The following is a 27662-nucleotide window of genomic DNA, read 5'->3' as shown; positions in this document are numbered from 1 at the left end:
TTCAATGGGGTGGTTTGCCTGTGGGAATCATCCCTCGTAAGTTAATAAGCACTTACCTTAATCTGTACTGACCTGTAACTACTTACAACTTAAAATTCACCAACGAGCTAAAGAAAAAAAAACAACATTTTCAATTATATGTTTATTATTTCAGCTAAAAAATTCGAAACTTGAACACAAATATTTTGCCAGTACCGAATTGGCAATAGCCAAAACTTATCGTAATACACGGTGATTCAAATTCGAGGCTTAGCATTGGAACTACGGAGTTTGGAATCGAAAAATTCGAAATTATTCAGGAAATGTGTGTTTAATTTTTTCGCTGATGTTACTTAATAAGCCGGGAGAATAGGTTAACCCCATTATGATTTTTTACCAGTAAAAAGTAAACATTTGAAAGCACCACCGGCAAGAACACCGAAGGACTGAAGATATGAAGGCAATATGTGCTTTGTATGTATAGAACGCATGTTAAATAACAACGAAAAAGCCTGTAAATATTCCGGAATTAGTTATTTATTTAATTGTGAAAATTTTAAAAATTAAAATTATACGAGTCATAAGAGCTATACGAAATGGCTTAATACGTTTTTTTCTCCGAGCTGCATACAATCCCACTGGAAGCCCATTTTGTATATCCTCATGACCCAGAAAAAACGAAAAGGCGTTGCCGAATTCCCGAGATTCAGTATTTTCACGACTTGAAATTTTAATTTTTTTGCCATTTGCTTATACTTAACCGCATTTCAACTGAAGGTACCAGATATCTCCCTGTTCATTTGGAAAAAGATAAATTTTGGCTTTCGTGCGCTAAGCTCCTCCCGGCTGATCGTGGAGAGCTTGCATTGAAAAGCTTAAACATTTCTCTCTGAAAAGCCTTCTGTCCAAAATTTTGCAGCTATGTCGCACTTAATTATTTTAGTTATGACTAAATCACGATGCGTCTCAATACACAAGTTTTTTTCCTGATTCATTTAGGTTTAGTATGAACACTTGAAGGCGTTCTCGAAAAACGACTGCTAATTTATGACTATTATCATAATCACTATAACAATATATATTATTGGATGGCAGCAGTGCCGACATTGTCATAAAATGTCGCTCACGTAAGCAAAGTCCATAAGAAGTTTCATACAAGCTACCTCAAATTCTAGACATTTCTCGTGGCGATTCATATTTGATTCATTTTAAAGAAATTTTATGTCATATTACAAAATATTATTTGCTATTTTTGTCAAAAGATAATAGCAATAGAAAAGAAAAACTTATTGGGAAAGTGGCATGTTTGAGAGTAATAGTAAAAAATAAGGTCAGGAAAAAATAACACAATTTTGTAATTTTTAGTTTTTTTTTTTTGATATCTCGATTGCATCTTTTACGGCTTCCAAGATTCCTATGATGAGCCTCCTGAGGAATTTGAATCACTCTGTACACAGCGAAACTTTGAACAGCTTCAATAAACTTTACTTAAGTAAACATTTTTTACAAGGAAATCACTATGAAAAATCACTAGAAATTGCATCACCTATCAGCCCGCTGAGTTGCACGGCCGATTGACAGTTATTTTGTTAGGTGCCCGTAAGTGGTACAGTTCTTCCCTGAAAGTTGCAATAATGGTTTTACTAAGAATAATAGAGCTTTTGAATAAAGTACCGTAAACTTTTGGGAAGCTCTCGGCAATTCAATTTGTAACGCCTTACAGCCACTAGGCACAAGCTTTTGAGTGAAGGGTTGAGATCCAGGATATGCATATCACTGTGGTCTATTAAACCGTCGTGACCGGGTTCTATTTGTTCATCATCGCTTTTCATTATTATGGGACTAAAATTTAAAATATATTGAAGAGAGCATAATTTTTTACTTAAAGTACATAGTTCACAAGTGGTACAGTGCGATATAAATAAATTAAAAGTAAAAGCAGTGGCAACGACATGGTGTAATGTAGAACATCGAGAATGTTGTGCAAGTAAAAGATTTACATCAAAAGAATTGTAAATCAAGTTACAAATACCTAACCGACCATGGAAAATTTTTGGTTAAAAAGAAATACCGTGGTAGGCTTAAAATACCGAGAAACGACCTCTCGTAGACCGAGTATTATACCGCAAGGCTAAGGTGAACAAGTAGGCCAGATAAATTCATAATAATGAGCACTATTGAAGTATTTACCTTGTTCCCCCGAAAAAGTAAACTTTATCCCCTACTTTAGAGCAGGCCTGTCGCCGTCGTTCACAAGGAGATTTGCCTTGAGGCTTTATCAACTTCCACACATTCGTTTCGGGGTCAAACATATGTAGATCGTTGTAGTGCTTTTCTTCCACTGCGTTATAGCCCCCAAACACATACATTTTTCCATTATGAACGACTGCAACATAAAATCACATTGAAAAGAAAGTTCCTTTATCCTACAATCAGTTTATGAAAAGAAATGCAGCATTGTGCAACTTAAATGTGTTGCATTGTGCAGCAAAAACTCATCAGTTCGGGACTGCATTGTGTAATCTGTATAGATTGACAAGATCTGGGATTTGCTGTGCTAAAAATAAATTTGTGTCGATTAGCTTCCAAATGAGTCTATGATACTGTTTTACAGGTGTAAATTAATCCATTATAGTCCTAATACAATAAAGCAGATGTCTTTACATAGGTGTTTATTGAGAAGTTTAGAATGAGTGAATATTAACTCACAGATATATATGAAATCTTTTTACAGATGAACAAGGTATTTCAGAGATATTTTCATTTTGAGTCAAAGTTTACTTATTTGAAATTTAGCATGAAACCGGGCATAAAACGTTTGTAATGCATTCGAATGGGATTTTATTCGAATTATTTTAACTTGTTTCGCTATACGCCGATTCGTCTTACAAAACTTTGCATTAACTAAAAAGTGATTATTAAAAAAATCTTAAATACGGGTTGAACTATCAGAGGTATATCTGGGGTCAATTCATTAGCTATTTGTAAGATGTTTGACGGTAAATAGTAAATGACTTAATAGGGCTGCGGTTACCGGGCACCTGTTACTTGTTACATAAATAAATATCTCAGGCTTTCTTGAGTAACAGAAAATGACAACGCCGCACAATGCTTTTGTTTTCAGGTGGACGTCAAACTTAGATGAAATTTCGTAAATACGTCATTGCCTCTTGAGCAACAACGTTACTAGAGGGTTCGTGGGACTTGAGCTTTAGGAAAGGCGTAAATCTGCTTTCTGTTTGTTTTCTCCATACTGTTGAAAATTTTACTTAGTTTTTTGCATATCTTTTTGTTGCGTAAAAAAAGAAAACTGAACGAGAAAAAATAAGATTAATTAATTAATTAAACTTACCGATTTATATTACCGTTTTTGAGACTACCTAAATGGAAGTTTAAAAGTTTGGCAACCTTAATTGACGTAAATCGCATCGAATTTTCAGAATTAATTCCCAGATATGTATATTCCGACTTTTTTTCCCGCGACGAATAAAAGAACAATAAATAGCCACCATAAATAAATATCTGCGACAAGGCCAGGGCAATTATTTTTACACTTCAAAGTACCGTTAAAAATGTATTATAATTATGTGTGAGAATAATGTATAATTGACGGCGGAAAAGAACTTAAAAGGTCAATAAGTGTCAGGGAGCCCTCGCTGTGGGCGTATGACACAACTTAAGTAATCAAAAATTTTAAAAATCTTATATTGCCCTTGAACGTCGCCTAACACGATGATAATCATTTTAACAATGCAACCAAAACTTTAAATTTCAGAGTAATCCTGAGGTTATAAAACAGTAATGCATGACAACGGAAAATAGGATATTGAACAGGAATTGCAAAGTTTCTGTTTAATAAAACAACAAAGGCCACGTGCCAAATATCAGATCTGATCTAAGAGTAATCATTCAAGAATTACTCAACGAAAAAACAATTACATAAGCGTTCAGTTAAGGAAGATACAATACATGCAGCCACTTTCACCTATATCCAAAGCCACTTTCACCGATGTGGTTGCTGCATGTTATTATATAACTTAACCCAGTGATGAAGTCTATTATAATTAATACCTTCCTGGGTGCAAACGGATGTTAAGTTATATAATTTGTTAGACATTTAAAATTCTTTCATTCACCGTATCACATGAACTATAGAAAGTAGTTTACTTTGTTCGAAGCAAGACATATTTTAATGCCTTCCGATAGAGCTATTACTTAACAAAAGTAATGAATTAAAGATGAAGAAGAATGGCGGAAAAAGCACATTAACAACAATTAGAGGGAAAGTTATAGAAATGTCAAAATGATCAAGTTATTGTGGCGAATTATTGCATTCACATAGGGCCAATCTACAACGTGTTATGAGGGGAAATGTTTGGTTGTAACTATTTCAAATATTGTCAATTTCCAAGTTGTACGTCTCTCTTGAACGAAAATGCCCAGTCCAATATTTACAAGCTTAGAAAAGCATACCATTTTTATATATTAAGAAATCACAATATAGATATTTTTGCATATTAATAACGATAATAAAATGCTTACAAGCAGAATTGCTGCGCCTCCCCACAGGAATATCCCCTGTGGCCCTACAGTGGTGCCAATCGAAGCTCTTCATATCCAGATACCAAACCTCATTACAATAATTCTCTACATATTGATTGTTCAAAAACGTCGTTCCTCTACCTCCAAATAAGTATATTCTATCGTTAATACACACCGTTGTATGAAAGTCTCTTTGAGTTGGCTCTTCATTCAGTTCACAACCTGTAAAACACTCTTCTCCACTAAATATTCAATAGAAGAGACTTAAACAAACCATCACATATGGCATAACTCCAATGCAATTTATCTAAATCCAAGTAGAAAACTTGCTTAGCAAAAGAATCCGTCTCTTCTTCGTATCCTCCGAAAATGAACATATAGTTTTTCCAAATGCAAGCTGAATGTCCGTCCCTTGGCCTAGGCACAGATCCGGTGATAGGAGGGGCCATCCAACAGTGCCAGAAAGTGTCAAATTTAAAGATGACAGAACATGCTTCTCGGTCATTTCTGCCGCCCCATATGTATATGTTGTTTTTGTACACCACCGCTGTATGGCCATACCTAACAACGGATAGAAGTGTAATATTGGTGATTTAAGATAGCATTAATAATGTTGCTTCCCCTTCTAGTTTCCATGGAAATTACCTTCATATAAAAATGAAGGTGTTCATTTACTACTTTGATTTATTGGTATTTACAGTCGAATATTTTACCATTTGACTATACTTATTCTAGTCTTGAAAAACAACGCAAAGTCTGAATTTCTTTATGGAAATTATATTTTTCATTCTTCTCAATTTTAATTAAAAAATTCTTAATGCAACCTCTAATACGCATTAACTCAAAATGAAGCCAGCCTGAGAAATATTAAACAAGACAGCATTCCACAATAATGAAAAAACCACAGTGTGATTCCAAAATTTTTTTGTTAAAAAAAATGCCAATACAAATATATAATTTATATAACATGCCACCCTTACTTTGGACACACTGTATATGTTAATAATTTCATTAGGTGTATGATTTTCATGTTCATCAAGAAATTGTCTTAATAACTTTGACTGCATTAATGATTTTAAAGTATACAAAATATTTACAAAGTGTTACTAATTAAATGCTAAGTAGGTACCTCCTGTAAGGCAATATATCGTCATTTTCAAAATAGGGCAGGTCACTGACAGGATGTTTAAACCACCTGTTTGTATGAGTATTTAAAACATGTACGTCCATGGAAGAATAACCTCTGCAATCTTCACCAGTCGAGAAACCTGAAACCAATTCATATCCTTTGGATTGATAAGCAGTTCATAATTTGTATATGATTCATATTATTCCAAAGTTTTATAGAGAAGATCAATGGGAAATTTTATAGGAAATAATTTGCAAAGGGAGGAAAATGCATATCTATCATTAAAATTTTAAAAGGTAATTTTAGACACAAAGTTAGATGATTCTCTTTGTTTAAACTAATAAACAAGGATATAAGACAAGTCAGTTACTTTAGGTTATTGAACTAAATCGTAGATTAAATCAGGTTCAACTAAACTTACAAAAAGGTCAATCCATAAAAATACTGGCAATATAATCTGATAAATACTTCCCATGTAAACCAAGAAACTGCTGCCCTATGCTTCTGCAATTCTATGTATTGTACCCTTCTAATAAAGATAAAGACCAATTGGCAATTTTGGATTTATTTTGTTTGTGAATAAAGAAAAAAAAAGTTCCTGCATTTTACTTAACAAAAACAGAGCTGTGGCCTCTTGTTCAGTGAGCATAGGTAACACTTAATTACCTTTGATCGAACAATAGGTCAATCTTAAATACGTAAAGAGACTGAACACTAACAAATACCTCCTAGATAAACACTACCCCAGATAATAATTTTTGTTTTTATGTTTAGCTTTTCACTTTTATTAACAGGGTGAATTTGCATTATTATAACAATTTTTCATTGGTTTTCAAGAAGGTAACAAATTTGTCTCCAAGATACTGTGTTACACTGCTGTTATTGTGATAGTAAATTTATTATGGAAACAAAAATTTAAAGCAAGGTCAGCTTTAGGTGAACTAAACTTAAGCCAACAGAACCAACTTTGTGTAAGCCCTTAAAGCTTTGATTTATTTCAGAAATAGTCCCACCTGAGAAGCACTGTAACTTTATTTAAGTTCATATTAAATTAAACTGACCCTGATTTATTCTGAGGATTTTGAAACTGACCAGAACAACTTCTGAACTGGTCTAAATAGATCAGATCTAAGACATACATATGTACATGGATAATTATCAATGAAGTAGGTGAAAATTAATGAAAAGGGGACATTTTAATAGATTAAATTTGAGTCATTAATTCTTATTGCCTACACTTACCACCAAAAGAATAGATTTTGTGATTCACAGCTACCGCTGCATGGTTCACTCTTTTGGGACACCCCTCAATATGAGCAATCCACTTCATTCTCCTAGCACTGATTTTCAGTCTTAATCACATATAGATAATCTTATGATTTTGATCAACAACACGAAATTTTTTTATCCTTTTCACTGAAGAATCATTGAAGTTTGTCGGGCTAGACATTCATGGGTTTGCACGTAATCTGGCACCGAATTAGCGTAGGTTGGACGCGGCCAAGGATGTTTACACCTTTTGTGCGAAGAAACGATTACGAGTGTTATGAAAATAAAAGAAACGTCAGAATTAAATCCCCAGGCACATTCTCCCCACGAGACCAACCAAATATCGCTGCAGTTTGTTCACTGTCAATTTCTAAATTTTGTTTTCTGTTGTTGACGAAATCAACAATTGAACTGGCAAATTGTCAGATGTGAAGCTGACAGTTGACATTCATCGTTATTAATTTTCCAAATATTTAATCTTTCTTGCATTCAGTCCTTCTGTTTTTTGATTTTCCACTAATGAAAGGAAAATCAAGAAAATTTTGCGTACTCAACAAAATTGGGTCCTAGAGTGAGTTGCATATGACAATTAAGAATCAAATAAATCTTAAGTAGGGTTAAGTGAGATCGAAGTAATGGCTGACATACACTGTTGTCAATTCTAACTTTCTTCTTCTTTTATTAGTAGTTATTTTCGTTCGCCACCATATCAAGAAGTAACAATTTTCTATACTTTCTAATATATTAAAATAAATTATATAGTATTTTCTCAAATTAATTGTCTAATTATTTTTACTTCGGCTACTACAGCATCTCACTATAATATTTTCTTTTTCCTCAACAAATATTGTACCATACGCAGACCGATGAAATTTGCCGCGAATTTCAAAAATTGATAGATCATATATTTGTTCTTCTCACACTTGTGTAATTGGCTGAATATAAAAGATAATACAAACAAAATTAATATACTCTATGACAGACGAACAGTTGATCAAGTTTTGTTTGGCGAATGCACATGCGTTGCGATATGTATACAAAATTCTTATTCCAGATGTGGATTGCTGCTTCTTTATCGCGGTTTTTCATGTGATTATCGTTAATACATCGAAAAATAGATAAAGTGGATATACAGGTAAGTTTTTTAACCATATATTTTCAGTCTTCAAATGTAAATCATTAGAATAAAACGCGTTTAGTAAAGTTACCATTCTTTAACAGCTGATATGTCTCTTCCCACAAATTATTGATTTTTTCCCTAGTTGGTAAGGTTTAACAATACGTTAATATTGTATATTTGCATTGGAAATAGATCCAAATAGTATACGTGTAAGTTGTTCATAAAAGACATCAAAAGAATTTTTTTTATAAATCTAAATGTTTGTTTTTGCATGCAACGTTGCCACGTTGTTAAAAACTTCTTGGATTTAAAACCAATATTCTATTCAGAGACAATGATATCTTGATCGCGAGGATTTTCTAAAAGGGATAGAACTCGCAATAATAAGAAGAAAAGTTGATGTGAACCCGTTTAATTTACGACTTCGTTCATCAAATAAAGGCGTTAAACTTCCAAAAATTAATTATTATTTTTTATTTATAACCTACAGTTTTTGAGATATTTTTCGGAGCTGAAATGGGATAGAAATTTGTAAAAGGTCTTAATTTTTCAGATTATTTCGTTGTTTGCATTCATCGTCATTTCCCTTATTTTGATTAAAATATGTACACTGTGAGTTAGTTCGTGCTAACAATACTTCTGTAATAAATGCGAAATCTTATTTTTAGTTAAGAATGTTGTATACCTACATGGTTATAACTATTTGGCGAACACTCCTTAATTTTTGAGATACGGGGTTTGAAAATTAATTTTTTAAGCATTTTTCAACGAGGTTTTCTGGTTTTTGAGATGATTCAATGAAAATTTCAAGTAGTTTATCTATATTCTTTGACATACTTTGCCATGAGGAAATGATTTTAAAGTTTACTGGGTGATTATTTTTCGAGGACCATGCCGCTTTGAACACACAAAATCCTTTCATGGATATATTCTATCCTTAATTATTCGGACAATATTTAGGCTAAAATGGCCGTTCGACATTTCAATAACAATGTATAGTTCATATCCCTTTATACATTTATAATAAAAACTGATTTATTGTGTTTTTTAAATAGCAGCGCAATTTAGGCATGGTCGACGTAAGTATAAATGTATTTATTTATATATATATATTTTTTAATTTCACTCTCCCTTATGCACTATCAAATATAATAAAAAATGGCAAACAATGCGCTTAGAGAGCGTTTTTTCCCCAAGTAAACAGTTGGAATTCCTATCCACTCATCCAGTCAAAAGGAGCCTAAATAAAGTTACTCCAAAAATGCATAAGAAAATCGCCAAGAGAATTGACCTTTCGGAAAAAAAATAAAATTTTCGTTAAAATGATAACCTCATGACATGGGGTTGAACTTGTGTAAAAAGACTAAGAAACGCGTGAAAGTACAGTCATTTGGAGGCTAATATGAATTCCTATCTGTTTCCATAGTAACATTCATGTAATCGGAGCTTCGTAATTAATGCGTAATGCAAATCGGTAATCGATAAAGTACCGTTACTAAACTTACTGAAAAGATATTTGGCCCCTTTCGTTGAAGCATCCGTGTTACAGCTTTTTGAGAAATTTAAATAATTCATCGCGTCTCTTGTATTAATAAAAACTATGAAGTAGTGTGTCTGAGAAAGTATAAAGAAATTTTTTAACGTGGGTAGTTTTGAAAAAAAAACAAAACGATAACGAAATTAGAAATGTGTTTTCATATTCCAAAACTCCATAAAGAATTGATCTTGCAAATAATTGCACAATTGAGTTTTCTTCACAACTTTTAAGGACCGTGTATCAACCCCTTGGTAATTCGGCCAACTAAGTAATTTTAAGAGAAATCATTGCAGAATGTTGAAAAATTTCTCCATTTCTGCAGTTGTTACTTGATAGACAAAGTTATCAGAAAATTGACAGACTGACCCTTAACCAATTTCAAAAGAGGATTGATTAATTAAAGATTAGAGGTAGGTAGTTATACAGCAGACGCTCGATAACGTAAATATGGGATAACTAAAACTTGCGCTAATGTAAACACATACTTCGTTCTATAGCATCAAACGGAACACGCGATAATGTAAACAATGTATACGCTCGATGACGTAAACAACTTTTTGCGACGGTGAATCGCCGATTTATGTTGGGGATTCACCTTTGCAAGAAAGTACGACAAACCTGGCAAACCAAGCCAGTCGTAGATGGTGTTTAGAACACGTTTATACATACGTTATAACAACCAATACATTGCATGCGTTAATACATTTTTACGATCATGGCATCCATGTCGTATAAAAGAAAATGTTTAAAATTAAGTGAGAAAGTGAAAATTATAGAAGAAGTTTCATTAGGCGCTGGAGTAACACAATTAGCAAAAAAATATGGTGTATCAAAAGCAACAATTTGCAAAATTAAGCGCATGAAAAGACAACTTTTACAAAGAACGTGCAATACATTTGGAGGACCGGGAAATAGAAGAACTTTAAAAAATGCAAAGGCACCCAAAATGGAAAATTCTCTGTATAAGTGGTTTTTACAACAGCGGGAAAATCATGTTCCAATTAGTGGCGAAATACTTAAAGAGAGAGCTAAATTGTTAAATCAAAAACTGAAAGAAACTGAAAATTTCGTTGCTAGTGATGGCTGGCTGCAACGATTCAAAGGAAGATATGGAATTCGACTGTTATCTATATCTGGTGAAAAATTATCAGCACAACCACAATTAGTACAACCATTTAAAGAAAAATTGATAAAAATCATTAAAGAGTTAGATTTAAGAATGGAACAAATTTACAACGCAGATGAAAGTGGTCTTTATTGGAAAATGTTACCAGAGAAAACTTACGCTGCATCATATGAAAAATCTGCTCCGGGTATAAAAACAGAAAAACAACGAATAACGTTTTTGGCCTGTACTAATGCTAATGGTTCACACAAGATAAAACCATTGGTAATAGGAAAAGCACAAAATCCACGATCATTTAAAAATTTTAAAGTTCCTGTTGATTATGACTGTTCAAAAACCGCCTGGATGACTAGCGGTATATTCCTGAAATGGTTTCATAAGCGCTTTGTTCCTCAGGTATAACAATAAACAAACACAAATGATCTGTGCATAATTTAAAGATGTTTTTCAATTTGTAGGTAAAAAATTTCCTAAAAGAACAGAAGCTTCCAATAAAAGCGTTATTACTATTGGATAATGCACCATGTCATCCTCCAGAACAACAACTGAGGAGCAGAGATGGGTCAATTTTTGTTATGTACATGCCTCCTAACGTAACATCAATAATTCAACCAATGGACCAGAATATAATAAGACTAACAAAACTGTACTATCGAAAGTTTTTACTTTCATCTGTTTTGTCTAAGAATCCTCAAAACATATCTGATGCTTTAAAAAAAGTAACATTAAGAGAAGCTGTCACAGATTTACATATGGCCTGGAGTGAACTTAATCAGGAAACTATTGCAAAATGTTGGAATAAGCTGTTTAGTACCAATGATGAAGATAATGAAGAAGAGAATGTTCCCTTAAGTGTAATTAGAGAACGTTTGCTATCCAGCGTTGACTCTATTGTCAATAGTGCATCATTGGATGTTGTTAATTTATTGAAAGTAGTGAATCCTAACACTGTTTGTACCTCAGCTGATATTAATATTTGGAACGAGGACAAACTAACGAATGATGCTACTAAAGATGAGAACAGTGAGAATGATGAAGACGATTCCATTGAAGCAAAAAGTTTGGTGACTGATGCCCAAGCTGTACATATATTTAATGAAGCTTTAGATTGGGCTGAAAGAAAAGAAGTGTCATACGCGGATATTTTAGTTCTTCGTAAATTACGGGCTCAGGCATTGGAAGATAATGCTAATCGCAAATTTACGCAGACTAAAATTGCTGATTATTTTTCTTCTAATTAATAACTACTTATTACTACAATAAAAGAATATTTGTTAATTTTTTATAGGTATGTTAGTATTAAACGTTTCTTTCAATAAATCTTTGAATTTTTAAATTACGTTCGCTAATGGAAACATTTCGATAATGTGAACCACACTTGGTTTTAATTAGTTCACATTATCGAACGTCTGCTGTATTTCTTTTATCAATCAATGGGGTATAACTTGAACTAACGTAACAAATAATTTATTCGTATGCGCAAATTGCCTGTTAGTTTGATCACAACTTACAAATTTATATCAGAAAATAATAAGATCTAATGGAAATGCGAGCAACAATAAATACATACATATGTACATATATTTTGCTTTATTTTGGTTTCACTGCAATGTTTACGTATTTGAACTTTAGTTTTGATTTTAAATTGTGAAATAACTTATTTTATTTAAGAAGCCTTCAAAACTTTTTATCATTCATTATAATAGTAATCTTTCCGAGTGTGCAATCTTCTAGTCATGAGCAGATGCGAGTCTAGCTCAGAGCAGCGATATTCGAGTACACGAAAATAATAAATTTCAAAATGTGTTATTCCTAACTATGAATAGAAAATATAAGAAATTTTCCATAGTTTTAACAAAAATGAAGTCCAATTAATTGTTAACATCATGCAAACATCGTTAAATTGTATATTGTAGGTAATGAAGATCAGGACGGTCTTATCACCCATTGTGACTTGGCCTAAATCAACATTTATTACGCAGCTACCATTTGTGGAGCTGTCTACCCCTTGCAGATCAAAACTTTGACTACTAATAACCCTCATTATTCGTCTCCTGATCCTTTTATCATAATTCGACAAACAAACAAAAGATATTTTTTTATTATAAAAAATATTTACGTTCTACCCTTAAATCCACAATACAATATGGCCCAAATTAGTGATGAATGTATTAGGATCTTGAAAACTGTAAAAAATTCTGAAACAGTCGAATTGTGTAGAATTTCTTGACTGTTTTGCGGGTTTAAAATTTCCTTAAATTTTATCTCTTTTGCAAAAAATGAGAATTTTATTCTTTGCTCATTAGTTCTTAAAGCAAAAAATTGTTAGAGTGCTTTTTATTGCGAATTTCAAAATAGCTTTCAACACTCGATATATGCCATACAGGTAATGTTCCAATGAGATTTTTTTCATTTTTGATAAACCTTTTTTCTTTTTTCTGGAAAATCGTAAAAGCATAAACCACTGTTTAAACCGTACATGAGTTTCTCATAAAACTCTCTAAAACATCTCACCTCTGTATCAGTCACCGTTACATTTGGTTCGCCCTATATATTTTGTTACAGTGACAAAATCGTAACTCTTTGCATAATTTTTTTAACACTTACTGATAACCTTCCACCACTATCTTCAATTAATAACATGATCACATTGCACACACTATTAGGTAAGTTTAATTTTGCCAGGCGGGATCTAAAGTAGTAATGAACAATTAAATGAATAGTAGTGCTTTTGTGGTGGGGATCCACTAGATTGACCATGCCAGCTTTTGTATATATAAGCTTGAGATCTACTTCTAGAGTGGTCAATATTCAAAAGCAAAGAGATCGTTCATATACTCTATAGAGTTTTAAGTTGTCCCGAGGTTTTGTGTATGTTTTTGTGATGATGGAGAGGAGTAGAATATCCTACGGGACAATCTTTGATGTAAGTTTTCGTGGTTTTTACTGTTGAAGAATACATTATTAATGTGCTGAGAACTTCAATTTACAAGTGGAAATATTGGGATATAGAGAAGTAAATATATAGAAAATTTAGCTCACTGAGTCAGCTATTCATGAATGCTTCCCGGTACAGCGAATTTTATTTGCTTCTTTATTCGCAAAGCTTAAAGGCAATAGAACCAGAATAGAATGGGAATTTCCATACACTTAATAAACCGTTAAATGATAACGCACATTCCGCTCTTATCTTAAGCATGATGATTTAACGTAATTCCTCCTATGCTCGAATGCAGTAGATAAAAGCCGTATACCATCTTTTGATAGAAATATTGATTTCTTACCATAGACATTGCGGTTGCTTTTATTTTTCATTATAAAGGGTCGCTCTCTGTGCCAGCCAAAACCAGATTTCTTGGTCTTGGTAATGAGGGTCAAGCATGAGATCAAAAGCTGCAATGATAAGAGTTTTCAGACGAGAACTGTTAAATTTTGGCTATCCATATGCTTCAGATTATAGCACATCCTTACTTCCACTGCCTCAGTATTTTCCTGCATCTATAGAAAATAAAAATTTCCAAGTAATCTTCGTCACAAGATACCTGTTTACCATATTTCGCGTCGTTAATTATATTAAAATGTTTATTCAATTTATCATTCTATTGAAACTAAAGTACTTTTCCATCAACAATTCTTGACCTACATAATACACTTGTGTACATAGGAACCCAAGCCGCCCCAAAAAATGGCTCATGTGGCCAACAAGTATGAAGAAAAGCAACGGCTTTTGGATGCCGAGCATGCAGTAGACGTGGAAAGTGCCAGCTCTGATGAGGACCCGATATGCAGTCGAAAAATCGAACACCCAACCAGCAATTTTGATACCATGGTGCATTTACTTAAAGGCAACATTGGTACTGGAATTCTGGCAATGCCGGACGCCTTTAGGAACGCTGGATGGGTATTTATTTTGTCTATTTATGCCGAGATATGCCTAACTGTGGGTGGTTAATATTTCAGGTGATTGGGCTTTTCGGGACCATGGCCATGGGAGTTATATGCACACACTGCATGCACATATTGGTGGAGTGTTCAAGAGAATTATGCAGAAGAACTCAAAGCCCCTCGTTGAGCTTCGCTGAGGTGGTGGAGATGGCTTTTCAAACCGGGCCCAAGTTCTTGCAGAATTATTCCAAATTGGCCAAGTAAGGCACTCACCATAAACTTTAAAAAAACTCACTTTTACCCTTCTAGATTGGTGATAAATATATTCCTGTTCTTAACTCAACTCGGATTTTGCTGCGTGTATTTCGTATTTGTAGCTGCAAACCTGCAGGAGGTTGTGAAGCATTATTATGTCGATCTGCCGGTTTATTGGTACGATTGTACAACGAAACGAAATTCATGTAGATATAACACAATTAATACACGATTACAGGTACTTCATAATGCTTCTAGTTCCATTGATCCTGCTGAATTGGGTGAAGAGTCTGAAGTATTTAACACCGGCCTCTCTATTCGCTTCTCTAGTTATGTCCACAGGATTGATTATAACTTTCTTCTATATGCTGCAAGGTCTTCCTCCGGTATCTAGTATAAACGCTTTTTCCAGCTGGGGACAGCTACCCCTCTATTTCGGCACAGCTGTCTATGCTTTTGAAGGCATTGGAGTGGTAAGTTTATAATATAATATATGAAATTTTTAATTAACGGTGCAAGTGCTTAATTCAACTAATTTCAGGTTCTGCCTTTAGAAAACAACATGAAAAATCCCCAAGATTTTGGGGGATGGAATGGCGTTCTTAACAGAGGAATGATTGTCGTGGCAGTTCTCTATACCGCAGTAGGGTTCTTCGGTTATTTGAAGTACGGTGATAGGGCCATTTTAGGAAGCGTTACTCTACTGTTGCCTCCTAATGAAGTGTAAGCTAATTAAACTTGTTGAGCAAATTTGACTCCGTTGCTCTTTTCAGGTTGGCTCAATCAGTTCGCCTAATGATGGCAATCGCAATCCTGCTCTCTTATAGCTTACAATTTTACGTGCCCTTCAACATAATCTGGCCCTCGATTGAATGTCGATTTACCAATGAAAAATCCCGGCAATACGCCGAATACGCCACTCGCACCCTTTTGGTGTTTGTGACTTTTATTTTCGGCATAGCGATTCCTAATTTAGGGGCTGTGATTTCTCTAGTGGGGGCATTTAGCAGTAGTGCGTTGGCCATGATATTCCCCCCGTTTGTGGAAATCATCACGTTTTGGCCCGACAAAATGGGTACGAGCGGCTGGATACTGTGGAAGAACGCACTGATCGTCACCATCGGGTTCTTAGGATTCTTAACCGGCTCATATGTGAGCTTTCAGAACGTGTTGTATCCCAGCACTACTACATAAATTATTGGATTTGCATGAGGTATGAGGAAAATGACTCTTTTCTGTACAGGACAATAAGACCATGTCCATTCCAGAAACATCACTTTTCCCCATTGAATTTGTATCATTTTTTCTGTGATAGAATTTTGAAGAGTGAAAGAGAACGAGAGAGAGAGAGAAAGGGAGAGAGAGATATATAAGTATTTATTCTATGAATGTTATTAATGTATTATAAATGTTTAGTGCTGTTTAAAGCTATATTTAAAGCCACTAAAACCGAAGACAATAATCAACAATATAAAAATGTTTCAGGGTGCGATATCATACATACGTATATTTTTGCTTCTAACTTAAATTAACGGTGAATGTTATATGTGCCATATAATACACAAATAGGTACTTATATACCTACCCTAATTAAATTCGCATAAAGGGTGCTTAGAGAATAATATAAATAATACATGTTAAATTGAAATCACCCTCTTATATGTATAAACTCCAGCTACTACTTTATAAAATAATGAATGTCTTCATTTTTCTAGTCAAGTCTACACTAGTGCTTAGTATATAATTGCCTAAATATGGAAGCTGATTTTGTTTTATGTAAGAGTTATTATTGCCGGCCAATAATGAAGTATTTATTTTTGTAATTTAATTCGCACATTTAATATGTATTTTATGCCAATAAACAAAAAAAATAGGGCATCAATATCTTTATACTTCTTGCAGAATGTAGGTCATGGTACCACATGTTTGGATTTTTTTTCTCTGGGTGTGGTTTCCATACACTGCTCTGAGAACTACCGAGTTTTGCTCTTATTGACAGTTTCCTGCATATATGCTACACTGCTGACAGTTTTGACAATTCTTAATGTCATTTGTTGTGTGAAATGTCAATATTTTCTATATTTTTAAATCAATTTTTGTTTTCGTATTTATTGTAAAATTTTCAAATTTGTAAACCGGCAAGTATTACAGATATTGCCTACTAAAACTTTCATTAAACTTCATAGTTTAATGGTGTGATTTGAGGTAAATCTACTAAAACACATAACCGTATTCACCAATAAATTTAGTCTCCAACAATAAGTTGTAAGCTAAGAAAGATTCATGGTTGATTCTACAATTGATTCACAGACCTATTGTATTCATTCATAATCTCTAGGCGTAATTTGATAAGAATAAATTGTAACTCCCCTCTCTTACAGTCATTCTGTTAAATCTAACTAAAACTGTTAGTTAAGTCACAAGTGCACTGAGTGTCCTTCATTACCAGCTACTTCTATAGTTTCATCATGGTAAGATCTTTCGAGTAATAGTACAAATGTTTAGAAAAATCAAAAATATTTATAATTATAGGTTCAAACACATGAATATAATGTGGTAATGACTTGTGAAGGTTGCTCTGGAGCTGTTGAAAAAGTTTTAAACAAACATAAAGGTGGGAAACAGGACTGTTATGTTAAAGGGTTTTGTTAGCATCCATAACACAGTCAAACAATTGTTAAAATCTGCTGTGTTGTTTCTTTTTTATACAAAATTTAATACAAATGTAATCATTCACTGCACAATGAATAATGCAATGAACCAAAGGCTGCATATAACACCAATATGGATGTGCCAAATGTATATGTGTCCCTATTCAAATTAGTGTTTTGTTTGGGATTCAGTTCATTATATAGATCAATGTTCATTGTGTAGCTAATGTTTAGGTCTATGAAGTTTATTACACAAGCCAGAATATTATTTGTATTTGACTGAAACTAAAATATTGTTTCTAGATAAGATAGAGAATTTCAACATCAATCTCAAGGATCAACGAGTTAAAGTAAAAACCAACTTGTCTCCAGATGAAGTGCTTGACATCATTAAGAAAACTGGCAAAGAAATTCAGTATGTTGCCTCAACACAGGAATAATAGCTTTATTATATGCTTTAAATATTATTATTGAGAATTATTATGATTGAATGGCAACTAGACAATGAAATTCCAGTATATCTATATAAGTTAAATTTTAAAATATGTGAGGGGTTCTGAAAGGGTTATTGAGGTTCTAATTTGTTGCAATATTAAATTTTATTATGAAATGTGCACATGACGATATTTTAGTTCATATTTTACAATAATATATATGGAATAATAAAACCAGAACATTCTTTATCTAATATGCCCAAAAGGTATATCTTATTTAATAATTTCATTAATAGTTTCCATATCATTTTCTGATTTATTTTTACTTTCTTTAAGCAGCTTAATATATTTTAAAAGCTTCTCTCGTTGCTTCTCCAATCGCTGTTGCCGAAGTTTTTCAAATTCTTCTACATCTTCATTAAACAGTTTCTTTGGGTATGTTGGTATTCTTATTTTATTTGGCCCCTCGTCTTCATATGTATTAATCTGAGGGAGATACAAGAATGTTAGTTATGTTTCTATCTATAATTTTTTATATTTAGCACCTACTTCATCAAAAATATCTGCGTTATCATCTATAGCAATTCTTCTAAGGTAATACCCATTATCGCCATGCTGTCTTCGTCTGAATAAGGCGCGGCTTAAAGTAGACCACAAAGACTCTGAAAAGTTTCTTTATATTTTATAATACTTTAAACCTCTTTAAAGGCTTACTTGATGTTTGCCCACTGTGGTTTTTTCCCTGCAATAAAATTGTATTACTCAGTGATAACTGATTGCTTTAATAAAAATCAAAATACCTCGGGAATAATAAGATCCTGGTCAGTCTTTTTCACCTTGATATTTTGAGTTGATTGCACCACAGTTTCGCCCATGTACTGTTGTGAAGCCACTGTAAAAGGTAGACTATCTGGAGCTGTTTGTTGCCAATAGTAGTCCTTCATTAACTTAGGATGGTCTTGATGGATTTTATCTACCAACAGATAGCAGACCTGAAACTTTCATTCACCATCTTGTCGCCAAATTTTAGTTTCAAAACCTGAATATGTCTATCAATCATCCAAACCACTTCAAAATCGTCATCGTCCTCTCCGAAAGGATTTATCAGGGTTTCTGCTACCTTGAGCCACCCCATGTAAAAGAAAAATTCTAGGATCGGCATGAATGGGAAACTGAATATCAAACGGTCAACGAAGCCTTCTTCCAATTCTATGAATTGATTGCCAATTACTGTGACTAGGAAGTAGCTGTAGACTGCCATAGTTACGACCTATAAGAGTTTGATTAGTTTAAAGAAAGGCAGAATATTATCTTTACCTGAGTATACACTAGAGGAATACTTATCCAGTCATATGCAAGTAAAGACCCACATTTAGACCTGAAAACATTGATTTGGTCTAAAATGCTCCTAACGGACAAATCGTCCCTAATAATACCCTCATGTCTGGCTCTTGTAGTTATGTTGGCAGCCCAGGCTAAAGGCAACCTGGAATCTTAACATGAGGATTTTCACTAATTCTGCAATGAACTTTACCAGTTTTTGGAGTAATTTGGATATTCGTTGTCAAGATCCTCAATAATTTTCATTTCTTCCTTAGTAAGCAAACCCGCATCTACAAAGTGATTTAAGGTGGGAAATCTTTTCTTTACCTTTGGGGACATCATGGTCAAAGTAAGGGTAAAGGTAACGCAGACGTAACGTACGATGGTCCTTCTAACTATTCTCGCTCGTTCATCCTTGAAATAGATACATAAAACAATCGATGAAACGAATAGTTATGTCGTCTACCTGGCCTTTAATGCTAGCTCCAATCAACAGGGCCAAGTTATCGGGAAATGGAATGGCGGTGAATTGACTCCACCATCTGCTGTAGACTATGTTGACGAAGAACCCTAGAACGAAGCTGAGCGGTATCAGAGTGGCATTTTTGGCACAGTAATTGACTATTTTCACGAAGTATCTGCAACCATTTTCAGATAACTGGAATGGTTGACGTTAGACTGGCAGGGATTTTACTTTTTAGTGTATTGGTTCATCACGTAAAGGTAGCTCAGGTTCAGAGCATAATAGAGCCCTAGGAAGAAAATGAGGTCTGCCCATACTATTTTGTAAATGCTGCCCTTCCATCTGGAATACGCAGAATAGTTTTCTTTAACGGTGTTTTCGGGTTTACTTGAATGAAAAAAGTGTTCATTTACCTTTTGAGTAATTTAAGGAAACATCCCAAACCAGTGCTAGTAGTAACTTCGCTCGTGTACGTCACAGTCATTTTCACAGTAACACTATCGCAGGACTCGACAACATGTGTCTCATTCCCGAGCAAAATCCCGTCTCTGCATATGTTTTTGACTATTTGTTGCCCATTAGTTAACGCCTTGATGTCGAATGGTATATTTAGTTAGACATCAATACAGTTACTACTGAACGGGTATTTTTAGATAGGCATTTAAGAAGGTTGGTACTTAGTTCTGGGAAGACTTTCCCCAAAGGTCGCAAGTAAGATAAGATTGAGCTAACGAGGAATAGCGAATTAAGGTGTCAATTAATTAAGGAAATAATGTGTTTTTTCGATTTTTTAAATTATATATTATGCTGCTACGAGATTTGTAAACATTGTGTTGTGATAAACTATAAATTTTTGTCGCAATGTCACAACATAATAGTTTTAGCTTTCGCCCACTTGCCAGTTGCTGTAGGTACTCAGGCATTAAACGAAAGGAATGCTCATATTCAAAATTAGCAGGTAATAGGCCGTTATACGAGATGTTTCTGGGAAACTGTTGCCTGAAAATTGAAATAAATGGAACATGAAACTTACATTTAAATAAATGTCTGAAAAATAATCCTGAAAACCGAATTTGCTGCCAGAGCTCAAACGTCATCGGGTAGAACTGCGTACCTACTTATCTAATAATTTCGTCCAGTATTTGTTTCGCCTTTTCTTTGTCATTTTTAAGGACGTCCAGCAACTTCAAAAGGTCTTCTTTGCGCTTCTCTAGCCTTTCTTGCCGAAGAGTATTAAATTGCTCGTCGTTGGGTACATGGTCACTGTTCTCATTCAATTCTTCGTCTGCGAATAAGTTAAACTGAAATTTAAAATGACCATCTTTAAGTCCATTCTGCAAAATTAATAATCAGAACAAGATTTTGTACTCATATATTGAGAGTTCAGAAAAGTCTGATATTATATGGATATGATTCAATAACTTAAGAAAACATTGGTCTTTCTCTGTACGGACGAGGGGGGTTCGATCCCTAACTGGCGCGAGTGACCACCCCTGATGTTTTGTTAACTTCGTGATTCGCGAACAATGAAACTCGGGAGTACTCACTAGATTATTTACTGCTTCGATTTATTCAAGCAATACTCAAACACTGGTACTTAACAAGGTAAAGAAATAGCTTCAAAGTTAGAAACAATAGAAGTAATGGAGTTTGAAACTCATCGTGGACCGACGCAGGCAACTGTCGCTCTCGAGTCGTTGAGAAGGATCGAGAAAGAATGAAATAGGGTCGTGTTCCCGAATTTTCTTACACTCACAACCCACTACAAGATGCGGACACCGCCAGGCGTCCCCCTAAATCTTGGTGGTACCGTGATTTATTGCTTATGCCTTTCTTCACTCAGCGTGTTGCTTGAAACAGACAGAAATTATCGCTTTTATGGTCGTAAATAAAGTCCCCATTTGCGGACTGCGAGTACTGATAGTGATAGATTTCACAGCAACATTCCCAATCAAGGGCCATGTGTGCCATATCTAATCGGTGCTGAAAACAAGAAGTCAATGTGACCACCTGGGCGTAACGTTAGGCAAGCGAAATCACTAAGTACCACTAACTATAACAATTAACTTAACATTCTCAATTGTAACATGCGAATTCATCAAGCCTAAGTTATCGGTCTATTCAATTCTCCCCCATATAATTTGAGCATTTCCTGGTAGCCATATGGTTTCCACGTTAACCACAATTATTCCCTTATTACTTCATCGGTGCTGGAAGCAACCCACCGTACATTCTATATTTTCGCATATACGAGGGTGCACCGCTAAATCAGGGAGGAGTTGCAGATATTGTATACCCCATATCTTCTTTTATGTGAGAAGAAAAAATGAAAAACTTGCGAAATAGTTTTGTATTTGCGATATCTAGTGTTAGTTGACCTTTCAACATTTGATAGTGTTACTCACCTCGCTCCAATCATCGCTGTTTTCAGTCTCATTAAGCGATACCCTTTTCAATTGCCAACCTGGGTCAGACTTTCTTCTAGTGAATAATTTTTTTACTCTCCTGCCTTCAAAACGTCTTATAAGCGAAAAATCACACATATTCAAGAGTTGCTAGCTTACCGTAATTTGATATCAGATTGGACTCCTGGAAATTTCAAATTCTCACCTCTTAATCTTTTATCATTTTTTTCAATAATTACTTACATCTACATACGTCAACTCATCCTTGAATATCAAATCCTGATCTTCCTTTTGCACAGAAATTTTAAACGTAGACTCAACAGGATGTTCGTTCATATATTTCTGCGAAGCTACAGTGAATGGTAGTTGATTAGGAGCTACATCATTCCAGTGGTAGTCTTTGCTCAATTTTGGGTGCTCATTGTGTATTTTGTCCACCAAAAGGTACCCCACTTTCAGATGCCTGTCAATCATCCAGACCACCTCGAAATCGTCATCGTCTTCTCCGAAGGGGTTGATGAGGCTTTCTGCCACCTTAAGCCACCCCATGTAGAAAAAGAATTCAACACAGGACATCAGGGGAAAGTGGAACAGGAAGAGGTCTCCTTCTACTTGCTTTTCTATGAACTGGGTGCCGATTACTGTAAAGAGGAAGTAGAGGTAAACTGCCAAGGTGACTACCTAAGATAATAACATTGGTACTAGTGGTGTGGTTTAAACTATTTATATTATACTTGAGTGTAGACTAAGGGCACGCAAATCCAGTCGTAGTCCCATAGTTTTTTGCACTTTTCGCGAAAGTTGTTAATTTCCTGTAAAATGTCTTTTAAACCCAATTCGTCCTTAATGATCCCTTCTGCCCTCGCTCGCGTAGTTACGTTGGCCGCCCACGCCAAGGGCAACCTGTATTTGTAACTTTGAGTGTCAGTTTTAGCTATAAGGCAATTCCATACCAATACTTTGAGGCATAAGTAGGGAATTCCTTATCTAGCTGCTCAATGAATTTTTTCTCTTCGTGGTTCAACAACCCCGCTTTTATAAAATGATGCAATGTGGGAAACCTCTTTTTCACTTTGGGAGAAATCATTGTAAGAGTCAATGTGAAGGCTACACAGACGTAGCGAATGATCGTTCTCCTGATTATCTTCGCTTTTTCGTCCTGCAAGTATTGAAAATATAGGCCTCCTTTAACATGAAACTCTGACAAGTATAAGTCCTACTTACTTTTCCATGTATGCTTGCTCCTACCAAAATAGCAATATTATCAGGAGAAGGAATGGAAGTGTATTGACTCCACCATCTGGTATAAACTACGTTGACATAGAAGCCTAATACGAAGCTTAGAGGTATGGCGTTTCCGTATTTGGAAAAGTACATTACTATTCTTATGAAATGGCTGTAATGAATAGCGCAGAAAAACCTTGAAAGTCCTGTAACTAGGTTCTCCCGGAACCGCTTGAGGAGAGATACTTACCGCCTTCCATTTGTCTCATCCAGGACATAAAGATACATTAAGTTTATGACATAATAAATTAACAAGTAAAGAAGAAGGTCCACCCATACAATTTTGTATATGCTGCCTTTCCATCTATGCAATTAAGATTTTCAAATTATGCGTAGGAAAGTTTCATACACGGGCCTAAGTACCTTGCCAAGAGCTTGAGGAATATCCCTATGCCTTTACTTGTAGTAACCTCATTAGAGTATGTCACAGTCATTTTCCCTAAGGCACATAACAAGACACTGATCGCACTACAAACAGAAGCACTATGTGCTGTTTAGATAAGCTTATCACAGTGAAGATATGAATAACAGTAACTAGTGCTTTTCAAAATGAATTCATTCGGTATTTTTTGTATTTAGTTTTACCAATATGACTTTGATTTTTAAGTGCGCCAATTGATAAGGCAAACATGAGATGTCACGTGATATGTGCGTTAATGAAGGCAGAAAAACTGTTAGTTTTGAATCATAGTTTATTTGTTAAATCTTGTCAATATTTGGTTTAAACAGTTGGTCATTTCGGGCTATTTCTGTGGTTTTCGGGGCAATCATCTAAAACACGCACTTCCATTAATGGATTTCCATTACTCTCCGTTAATTTGGCGGAACAGCAAAACAAATAAAATTACCTCCATCAAGTCATCATCCGTGTCGTCTTCATCCTGATGAATGGAAACTCTTTTCAGGTGAGAAGTAGACCCTAATTTATCTTTGTTGAACAATCTCTTCATGAAGTTCTGACCTACACCATGAAAAAATAATCTATTAATGTGAAAATCTTCGAATTAGCTTATACCCGGTATGTGCTCAGCTGAAGGTTCCTGTAACAAACATGTTGAGTCATCAATATTCTAAGTTCTAGAATGAAAAACTCACCTCCAAATGCTTCATATCATCATTAATAATCAGGTCTTGCTCGCTCTTTATGACACTAATTTTGCATGTGGATTCTACAGGGTGTTCGCTCATAAACCTCTGCGAGGCCACAGTGAAGGGAAGTTGGCAGGGAGCCACTTGATCCCAGTGCTGATCTTTCCTTAGCGTTGGATGTCCATTATGTATTCTGTCTACCAGCAAGTAACCTACTTGCAAATGTCGGTCAATCATCCACACCACCTCAAAATCATCATCGTCCTCTCCGAAGGGGTTAATTAGGCTTTCGGCCACCTTCAACCATCCCATGTAGAAAAAGAACTGCATGCAAGTCACTAGAGGGAATCTAAACAGAATCTCGCCTCCTTTAGTTTGTTCTTCAACGAATTGGGACCCGATTACTGTGAAGAGGAAGTAGAGGTAGACCGCTAGAGTCACCACCTAAAGTTGGTGTGTCAATGTTGGGGAAAAATTACTTGTAAGGGGTGAATGGTACTTGAGTGTAAACTAAAGGAATGCATATCCAGTCATAGTCTCGCAAGCGCTTGCACTTGTGTCTGAATTCGCAGATTTGTTCTAGAATATCTTTATGCTCAAATTCACTCTTCAGGAAGCCCTCGGTTTTGGCCTTAGTTGCCACATTGATTGCCCACGCCAGAGGCAGCCTGGAAATATGTTTAATTGAATGTTAGGGCTCGAAAATTCCGAACGTTCATATTAAATCCGTTGTCGGCTCAGTTTACTAACAAAAATGTTGATTTAGGATTTATTGGATCTTTTAATAAGTCTTATTCCAATTTGTAATTTTTAAATTACAACTTTCCAACTTCTCCTCATATACAGGGTGGTCATTTAGTGCGGTCTCGGAAGATTACAGCTAAACAATTTAATATTTTGAGTTTCTTTTTTTTTGCGTTATATAGAACTCGATTATGGGTACATTCTAAAATTGTTTTCGTTTTATACAGGGTGTTCTAAATAAGTGAAAAATATCAAAGTTATGTTTTTTTAAATAGGACACCCCATGTATTAATATCGTTTTAGATTTCTTGAGAAAAATAAATGTAAGTTTCATTAAGGTTTGCTTGTCCTAAATCTTAAGGATTTTGAAATAATTAAGTTTAAAAAAAAAACATGCAATTTTAAAAACTTTGTTTTGAAGGAAGTTTAAACTGGAGTAAATCGAAATTCATACCAAACCTTAGATATGAGACGTATTTTATGCCAGAATTATTAAAGTTGAAATATCTCATACAGTGCGTCCAAAAAATAACATAAAAATTGCATTCTTTTTGAAAGGAAATAACTTGCTTAATTTAAATAGGACACCCCATATTTTATTACTCGAAATAAGAGATAAACATATGACTAATCAAAAATAAAATTTGCTACCTTTTCTTAAATCTTATTTTGCGAAGAAAACCTGTACATTTAGGAATAGGAAGGTGTAACGATTTTTGATTAGTCATATGTTTATCTCTTATTTCGAGTAATAAAATAGGGGGTGTCCTATTTAAAAAACATAACTTTGATATTTTTCACTTATTTAGAACACCCTGTATAAAACGAAAACAATTTTAGAATGTACCCATAATCGAGTTCTATATAACGCAAAAAAAAGAAACTCAAAATATTAAATTGTTTAGCTGTAATCTTCCGAGACCGCACTAAATGACCACCCTGTATAGAGAATTTTTGATGGTGAGATGGATGCTTCCTGCTATCTTCTGTAAGCCCTTATTCTCAAGGACAAGCAACCCACCATACACAGTGCGCCCTATATATCGGGGAGGCTCGCGAATATAAATTAAGTTGGTGATTTTTGTTCTCCCCTAGAAATACATTACTAAATTTCAACTGAACAATTAATGTAAAATTTGTATAGGAGCCAAGAAAAACGGTTTAATCGTTATTGACTTTTTATTTTAGAGTCATGAGGAGGTTTGAATCTATTTTAAAATCGTAAATTGAAATTGGGTGTAAACGGAAATATTTTTGGGTCGAGTTATGATTTTGTTTTGGACAGAGACCCGAAAATCATATTTAAATAAAAAAGTTATAAGTTGAATTTATAGAGTGGCTATTGCTGAGGCCATTAATGTCATTAAATGAGTATTTTAGTTTCTCTAAAACTTTAAATCGACCACTGAGGCTATTCCAAGGCAATTCCTTTTAAATATTCATACACTTCTGCAGTTTCGACACGATCTCCAACTCACCAATACTTAGCAGAATAACTCGGATAATCCTTAGCAAGCACATCCATGAGCTTTTTCTCGTCATGATTCAACAAACCTGCTTGAACAAAATGGTGTAGCGTGGGAAATCGCTTCTTCGCCTTGGGGGACATCATGGTCAAAGTTAAGGTGAAGGCCAGGCAAACATACCGGATGATAGTCCGACGCATCATCCTCGGCCTTTCTTCCTTCACAATGTAAATCAGTTTAGCATGCTTCAGTAATTGCAAATTTCACTTTACTTTTCCTGGTATACTCGTTGCGACCAGCATGGCGATATTATCAGGGTATGGTAGGGTCAGGTATTGGTTCCACCATCTATTGTAGACCACATTGACGAAGAATCCCAGGACGAAGCTCAGGGGAATGGCATTTCCGTATTGAGAGAAATATGTGACTATACTGATAAAGTGTCTATAATTAAGTGGAATTAGAGCGTTGTGAAAGTAGATAATTAAAATATACTTTCTTCTCGTTGCGTTCAACCCGTAGAGGTACAACAAGTTAAGGGAGTAGTATGTAGTTAAGTATACTAGCAGGTCTGCCCAGATCATTTTGTATATGCTCCCCTTCCATCTGTAGGTGTTTGATAACGCATATTTATTAACTTAAGTGTGATAATGAACCTACCTTAACAGAAGCTTTAAAAATATGCCAAAAGTGGTGCTCGTAGTCACCTCACCAGAGTATGTGACAGTCATTGCTAAACGGCGGTAAAATTATTTACGAACACGATTCACTGCCTAAGAGAATTCTCTTATAGGTTCAACTGCATCAATATTTCAATGCATGAGGTACCCACTGTAGTCGTTTCACGAGACTCAGACCCTTGGTGTCATACCACTATAAATAACCAAACTTCTGTATTTTACTAAACAAATATACGAGTTAATACTGAGTCTAATACCCCTAATCATTTTAGCAAACATCA

General features: G+C 34.7%; 7 protein-coding genes across 12 annotated transcripts; 3 read left to right on the top strand and 4 right to left on the bottom strand.

Annotated features, from left to right (window-relative positions):
* Positions 1 to 127: 127 nt before the first annotated feature.
* Positions 128 to 7325, bottom strand: LOC136343948 (kelch domain-containing protein 3-like). The gene is made up of 7 exons (XM_066290967.1): positions 6893 to 7325; positions 5651 to 5789; positions 4796 to 5082; positions 4522 to 4743; positions 2170 to 2365; positions 1654 to 1821; positions 128 to 1598 (listed from the first exon to the last, which is right to left on the bottom strand). The coding sequence occupies exons 1-7, from the start codon at positions 6978 to 6980 to the stop codon at positions 1529 to 1531; spliced, it is 1170 nt and encodes a 389-aa protein (XP_066147064.1). The 5' UTR covers positions 6981 to 7325; the 3' UTR covers positions 128 to 1528.
* A 45-nt stretch (positions 7326 to 7370) lies between these two features.
* Positions 7371 to 17265, top strand: LOC136343944 (proton-coupled amino acid transporter-like protein pathetic). 5 transcript variants are annotated; one of them, XM_066290960.1, is made up of 8 exons: positions 7908 to 8054; positions 9095 to 9118; positions 14367 to 14603; positions 14663 to 14847; positions 14897 to 15019; positions 15081 to 15315; positions 15384 to 15565; positions 15616 to 16718. In XM_066290960.1, the coding sequence occupies exons 2-8, from the start codon at positions 9110 to 9112 to the stop codon at positions 16034 to 16036; spliced, it is 1392 nt and encodes a 463-aa protein (XP_066147057.1). In that variant the 5' UTR covers positions 7908 to 8054; positions 9095 to 9109; the 3' UTR covers positions 16037 to 16718. The 5 variants fall into 5 exon arrangements, 4 of the variants coding, with proteins under 4 accessions (XP_066147060.1, XP_066147058.1, XP_066147057.1 ...); XR_010732882.1 differs by lacking the exons at positions 7908 to 8054; positions 9095 to 9118 and adding exons at positions 13376 to 13628; positions 17224 to 17265 and having other exon boundaries at positions 15616 to 17107; XM_066290963.1 differs by lacking the exons at positions 7908 to 8054; positions 9095 to 9118 and adding an exon at positions 7371 to 7490.
* LOC136343939 (jerky protein homolog-like) lies at positions 10015 to 11987 on the top strand. Its single transcript, XM_066290954.1, has 2 exons — positions 10015 to 11098; positions 11161 to 11987. The coding sequence occupies exons 1-2, from the start codon at positions 10292 to 10294 to the stop codon at positions 11941 to 11943; spliced, it is 1590 nt and encodes a 529-aa protein (XP_066147051.1). The 5' UTR covers positions 10015 to 10291; the 3' UTR covers positions 11944 to 11987.
* Positions 17224 to 18167, top strand: Atox1 (Antioxidant 1 copper chaperone). Its single transcript, XM_066290982.1, has 3 exons — positions 17224 to 17313; positions 17375 to 17456; positions 17797 to 18167. Exons 1-3 carry the CDS (start codon positions 17311 to 17313, stop codon positions 17931 to 17933), a joined length of 222 nt encoding a protein of 73 aa, XP_066147079.1. The 5' UTR covers positions 17224 to 17310; the 3' UTR covers positions 17934 to 18167.
* Positions 18074 to 20525, bottom strand: LOC136343940 (bestrophin-4-like). The gene is made up of 10 exons (XM_066290955.1): positions 20127 to 20525; positions 19945 to 20055; positions 19717 to 19888; positions 19462 to 19664; positions 19245 to 19413; positions 18967 to 19197; positions 18728 to 18919; positions 18642 to 18669; positions 18477 to 18589; positions 18074 to 18413 (listed from the first exon to the last, which is right to left on the bottom strand). The coding sequence occupies exons 1-10, from the start codon at positions 20195 to 20197 to the stop codon at positions 18201 to 18203; spliced, it is 1503 nt and encodes a 500-aa protein (XP_066147052.1). The 5' UTR covers positions 20198 to 20525; the 3' UTR covers positions 18074 to 18200.
* Positions 20526 to 20558: 33 nt separating this feature from the next.
* Positions 20559 to 23958, bottom strand: LOC136343943 (bestrophin-4-like). Of its 2 annotated transcripts, none has more exons than XM_066290957.1 (10): positions 23766 to 23958; positions 23593 to 23706; positions 23343 to 23514; positions 23072 to 23277; positions 22853 to 23021; positions 22362 to 22799; positions 22278 to 22302; positions 22119 to 22222; positions 20828 to 21014; positions 20559 to 20712 (listed from the first exon to the last, which is right to left on the bottom strand). In XM_066290957.1, the coding sequence occupies exons 1-9, from the start codon at positions 23834 to 23836 to the stop codon at positions 20832 to 20834; spliced, it is 1482 nt and encodes a 493-aa protein (XP_066147054.1). In that variant the 5' UTR covers positions 23837 to 23958; the 3' UTR covers positions 20559 to 20712; positions 20828 to 20831. The 2 variants fall into 2 exon arrangements, with proteins under 2 accessions (XP_066147054.1, XP_066147055.1); XM_066290958.1 differs by having other exon boundaries at positions 20569 to 20712; positions 20832 to 21014.
* Positions 23959 to 24076: 118 nt separating this feature from the next.
* On the bottom strand, positions 24077 to 27657 carry LOC136343945 (bestrophin-3-like). The gene is made up of 9 exons (XM_066290964.1): positions 27362 to 27657; positions 27197 to 27307; positions 26974 to 27145; positions 26714 to 26919; positions 24991 to 25159; positions 24498 to 24935; positions 24418 to 24442; positions 24251 to 24363; positions 24077 to 24173 (listed from the first exon to the last, which is right to left on the bottom strand). Exons 1-9 carry the CDS (start codon positions 27430 to 27432, stop codon positions 24102 to 24104), a joined length of 1377 nt encoding a protein of 458 aa, XP_066147061.1. The 5' UTR covers positions 27433 to 27657; the 3' UTR covers positions 24077 to 24101.
* Between the last annotated feature and the right edge of the window lie 5 nt (positions 27658 to 27662).

The sequence above is a fragment of the Euwallacea fornicatus genome, chromosome 16 (assembly GCF_040115645.1).
Source record: "Euwallacea fornicatus isolate EFF26 chromosome 16, ASM4011564v1, whole genome shotgun sequence".
NCBI classification, from domain to species: Eukaryota; Metazoa; Arthropoda; class Insecta; order Coleoptera; family Curculionidae; genus Euwallacea; species Euwallacea fornicatus.
Note: the sequence above shows the minus strand (reverse complement) of the source record. Positions and strands in the feature narration are given on the sequence as shown.

Bases quoted from the DNA above. Each gene is read 5' to 3' on its own strand.
- LOC136343945 (XM_066290964.1), bottom strand. From the start codon at position 27,432: ATGACTGTCACATACTCTGGTGAGGTGACTACGAGCACCACTTTTGGC. The intron at 25,160-26,713 runs GTGAGTTGGAGA...ACATATTTCCAG, and splicing joins AGTTATTCTGCTAAGTATTG to GCTGCCTCTGGCGTGGGCAA. The intron at 24,174-24,250 runs GTAATTTTATTT...TGCGTGTTTTAG, and splicing joins CGGATGATGACTTGATGGAG to ATGATTGCCCCGAAAACCAC.
- LOC136343939 (XM_066290954.1), top strand. From the start codon at position 10,292: ATGGCATCCATGTCGTATAAAAGAAAATGTTTAAAATTAAGTGAGAAA. The intron at 11,099-11,160 runs GTATAACAATAA...TTCAATTTGTAG, and splicing joins ATAAGCGCTTTGTTCCTCAG to GTAAAAAATTTCCTAAAAGA.
- LOC136343943 (XM_066290957.1), bottom strand. From the start codon at position 23,836: ATGACTGTGACATACTCTAATGAGGTTACTACAAGTAAAGGCATAGGG. The intron at 22,800-22,852 runs GTATAATATAAA...TTATTATCTTAG, and splicing joins TGCCCTTAGTCTACACTCAA to GTAGTCACCTTGGCAGTTTA. The intron at 22,223-22,277 runs GTAAGCTAGCAA...GACGTTTTGAAG, and splicing joins CAATCTGATATCAAATTACG to GCAGGAGAGTAAAAAAATTA.
- LOC136343940 (XM_066290955.1), bottom strand. From the start codon at position 20,197: ATGACTGTGACGTACACGAGCGAAGTTACTACTAGCACTGGTTTGGGA. The intron at 20,056-20,126 runs GTAAATGAACAC...TGCGTATTCCAG, and splicing joins TTCCTTAAATTACTCAAAAG to ATGGAAGGGCAGCATTTACA. The intron at 18,670-18,727 runs GTATTTTGATTT...ATTTTATTGCAG, and splicing joins AGGATCTTATTATTCCCGAG to GGAAAAAACCACAGTGGGCA.
- Atox1 (XM_066290982.1), top strand. The intron at 17,457-17,796 runs GTGGGAAACAGG...TATTGTTTCTAG, and splicing joins AGTTTTAAACAAACATAAAG to ATAAGATAGAGAATTTCAAC.
- LOC136343944 (XM_066290960.1), top strand. The intron at 14,604-14,662 runs GTATTTATTTTG...TTAATATTTCAG, and splicing joins CCTTTAGGAACGCTGGATGG to GTGATTGGGCTTTTCGGGAC. The intron at 15,566-15,615 runs GTAAGCTAATTA...TGCTCTTTTCAG, and splicing joins CTGTTGCCTCCTAATGAAGT to GTTGGCTCAATCAGTTCGCC.
- LOC136343948 (XM_066290967.1), bottom strand. From the start codon at position 6,980: ATGAAGTGGATTGCTCATATTGAGGGGTGTCCCAAAAGAGTGAACCAT. The intron at 5,790-6,892 runs GTAAGTGTAGGC...AATTGGTTTCAG, and splicing joins CAAAATCTATTCTTTTGGTG to GTTTCTCGACTGGTGAAGAT. The intron at 2,366-4,521 runs GTAAGCATTTTA...TTTATGTTGCAG, and splicing joins GAGGCGCAGCAATTCTGCTT to TCGTTCATAATGGAAAAATG.